The 3,639-nt window shown below is 47.0% G+C and overlaps 1 protein-coding gene across 1 annotated transcript in view; it reads left to right on the forward strand.

The window, feature by feature from the left end:
* WIPI1 (WD repeat domain, phosphoinositide interacting 1) overlaps positions 1-3,639 on the forward strand; it is a 27,203-nt gene that overhangs the window by 4,901 nt on the left and 18,663 nt on the right. The window contains exons 2-3 of the mRNA XM_006776659.2: positions 113-195; positions 1,445-1,614. Of these exons, the coding sequence (XP_006776722.1) occupies positions 113-195; positions 1,445-1,614 (253 nt within the window). The remainder of the gene's footprint in view (positions 1-112; positions 196-1,444; positions 1,615-3,639) is intronic.

Raw genomic sequence — 3,639 nt, forward strand, 5'->3', positions numbered from 1 at the left:
ATGTTTGTTTATCTGTCTCCATGAGTGAGAGGTAAAAGGAGTATCTGTCTTCAAGTCTGTGGTTGGGATTCAGTACCTGTTGTCATTCCCAGGCTCTCCTTGTCTCCCACAGATCCTTAGCAATTGGAACCAAAGCCGGTTATAAGCTGTTTTCGTTGAGTTCTGTGGAGCAACTGGACCAAGTCCATGGCAGCAGTAAGTGTGTGCGTGTGAGGTCTCAGGGACGCCAAATCCTCCCTCTGGACTTTAATCCGTGCTTCTCCTGAACTGTCTGCCTTTCTCTCCCTTACCCATCAAACTTGAGGCAGTATTTTTCAGATTAAATATAAATCAATGTCTTCGCTTGCTTTAAACCAAAACCATAGCGAAGCACTTAGTGAGATGTAGCAGTAGCTTAGGTAACATTTTATATTAAGAAATCCCTTGTTTGGAACCATACTGTTGACAATTTTTCATATACATATATGCACCATCACCAGTTCTTATAGTTGTCATAGCAAAAGATCAGTTGGGATTTCCCCCCATTATGTTGGCACTGTAGAATATTGGTAATGTTTTCAGTCATGGAAGTATGTCCTTTGCTGATAAAGCAATACAACCCATGTACATAGTCCATATTGAAGATGCTGGCGTACTTCTAGTAAATATTAAAAAAAAATTCAGCTTAGAAATGTGACTCTCTTATATAGTGAAGAATATAATCTTTGGATTTCCTGGAAAGAAAGTAGTTTTGTAACTAATATATTGGGCTCCTAATTTATTTGTGAGATGTTATTTTTATTATGCCATTTTCATGGATAACTTGCTCTGTACCTGTCCTGGGTTGCTCCCTATGGGACTTGCCCAAGATCAGGAAAGGCATGCATAGGAAAAGAGTATTTTGGGGGGGCTCACTAACGTACCTTCTTCCCGAGTACAGAGGTACTTTCCTGGTCACAACACTGACGTCCAGATGGGTTTCAACAGGAAAGGGATTCCAGAAATGGTCAGGGAGCATAGCGGGATGGGGAGGTAGGACAGGTTTTTCTAGGCCACTGCCCCCCACGGTGGTCCCCCTCGTAGCAACAGGGACAGGAATTCTGAAGGCAGAGGCTCCTGACAAAGCAGTCACTTCTTTGAAACCTCTGAATGAGGAAAGGGTAGCTGAGGTGGCCCAGACCCCTCATTAGGTTTCACAGAGCAAACAGTGGCACCGCAGGGCTCTGGGGGAGCTCTGGAAATTCTGACTTGGTGTCTGGTCACTAGCATCTTCTTTAGATATGTGAAAGGGCTTTGGAACTGTTCCATTTGGAAGTGGCTAAAGCTTCCTGGGGTGGGGAGTGGGGGGGTGGGGAATCATTGCAAATACATTCTAATGGAGGGTGCCCAGTCAGCAGGACCTAAAGGATGCTGGCTGACTGGCCGAGGCCAGAACGTGGGTAACCTCGGCTGCTTTCCCTCCCAGATGAAATCCCGGATGTCTACATCGTGGAGCGCCTCTTCTCCAGCAGCCTGGTGGTGGTGGTCAGTCACACAAAGCCGCGGCAAATGAACGTCTACCACTTTAAGAAAGGCACAGAGATCTGCAATTACAGCTACTCCAGCAACATCTTGTCCATAAGGCTGAACCGACAGGTAAGTGGGGGGAAGATCCCTCCGGATTGCAAGGCTTCTGCTCGTTGGGATGGAGGAGAAAATGGCTATCGTTCAAGAGGAATGCCTCTAGAACAAGCATCAGATTCTACAGGGCATTTTCATCCTCAGGCCTCGATTTATGAGGCTCCTATAGAGAGTCTACTCCATGCGCTTGTCTCAGTGGTGGGTCCTCCCTGATCCTCCTGCCTCTTGCTCTTTTTCCGACGTGGCCATCGGCGAGGTGAGCCCTCCCCTGGGTGCAGGCTGGCCGGACCCCTGGCTCTGGAACCCTGAGCCGTTGCAAGGACACCTTCAACACAGAGGGACGCCTCTCTGGTTTGGGGCCCCGAAGGTGGCATTCGCTGCAGACTGGCGGTCACGCCTCTCGGAGGAAGCTCCTGAGAATAGTGTGTGGTCCTCCTGGGTGGTTCTGAAGCCAGTCAGTAAAACTGCCCAGTGGGCCAGGTCCTCGGGCTTCCACGTCTCTTCCGCCCAGCTAACCCTTGAAGATTTTTCTTGTAGTGTTTTCTTTGTTGAAGGAAGGAATATTCTTATCTCAACTATGCAGCACCTTCTCTTGAAAAATATCTGTTCTTGTTAAATAAGTAAGTGGCTGAGGTATTAGCAGAGTTTCCGTTGAATTATTACATTCTAAGTCCTAGGAGCAGGGCAGGGGCTGTATCTGTTTTTGTTCACTGCTGTGAAACCTGGTAGAAAAGATAGTGAATGCCCGGTAGGAAAATCTCCCACAAATGTCTGTTTCCTGACCTCCTCGTCCACAAGCAAACAGAGACATTCTCTGCATGAGCGCGCAGCTCTGTCCATTCAGGCGAACAATCCCAGGAGGGTGGAGGTCGTGGCATTTGCCGGGGACAACGTTCTCTCCTGTCTGCACCTAAACCACGAAGTGCTGATTAACTTTTTTAAACAAATGAGACAAAGTGCTTTCTGAAGTTTATGGTAAGGAAGAGATTATTTCTTTGAGTTGATCAAATATTTTCACTGACTCTCCACTGAAGCCTGCATAAAAGCAGAGAACAGCCTGAGAAATAGGATACGGGGATTTTTTTTTTTTTTTTTACGCAAAGAGGAGTCAGAGTAAAGGAGAAAATAAACCCGGGTTCTTAGCAAGAGAGAAAAAGGCAGTTTGAGAGTTTTCAGCTTGAAGGCTTTTAGTTTTCAGCATAATGCTTGGCTCAAGTGCTCGTTCTGAAGTCTGGTGGGAGCACGTTCAACGTTGTTGTCGAACTGTCTTGTTTTTTCCTTTGCACGTAGGAGTAGCCAGTGTGGGAGCATTAACGATCCTTTTTCAGTAACTGACGTCTCCTAAGGTTGTTTAGGCAAATGTCAAGATCAGAATTCTCGAATAGTATCTATGGCATGTCTTTGTATAACTTCTCTCTTACTTGCTCTCTGACATTTTCATTAGCGAATGAGACAAGGGAGGATTATTCAAGTGTCCGACCCAGTCTGTTGACCTTTAGATGTCATCCCACTCAGCATAACACTCATTAACTCTAAGGCTCTCTGCCCCCACCTTCCAAAGGACATGAATGCACCTGGATCTACCTGGCATATCATGGCCAAGCTAACGTGAACCCAGGTCCAACATCTCTGCTCCTAAGAAGGTGCTTTGGAACAGGTCTGGGAAGCGTTTGGGGTTTGCTTTTCTTTAAACGTTCAGGTTTGGGCCTTAACAACTTCTGGTTTAGGCAACTCCTGCAGCCCCTCCCTGCCAGGTGGCGGCGGCAGCTCCCTCAGATGGAAAGGAAGAATGTCTAGTAATTGTGATATTTTTCACATTTAGTAGATGTGATTCCCCCGGCACTGAAGATGCGTTCAACGGAATACAGGCGGTTACCCAGATGCATTTCAATATGCGAGCATGTACGGTTCTTTGCCACCTGTTCTCCACCTCCGTCTGGATGCCAGGGGCCCTAGACCAGAGGCAGCATCTGCATCCAGGCTCGGACGCCGAGTCTAAGTCCGTGGTGCTCGAGAGCAGACACTATAAATATTTTTTTT

This window comes from Myotis davidii, unplaced genomic scaffold (genome assembly GCF_000327345.1).
Source record: "Myotis davidii unplaced genomic scaffold, ASM32734v1 scaffold69, whole genome shotgun sequence".
Lineage (NCBI taxonomy): Eukaryota > Metazoa > Chordata > Mammalia > Chiroptera > Vespertilionidae > Myotis > Myotis davidii.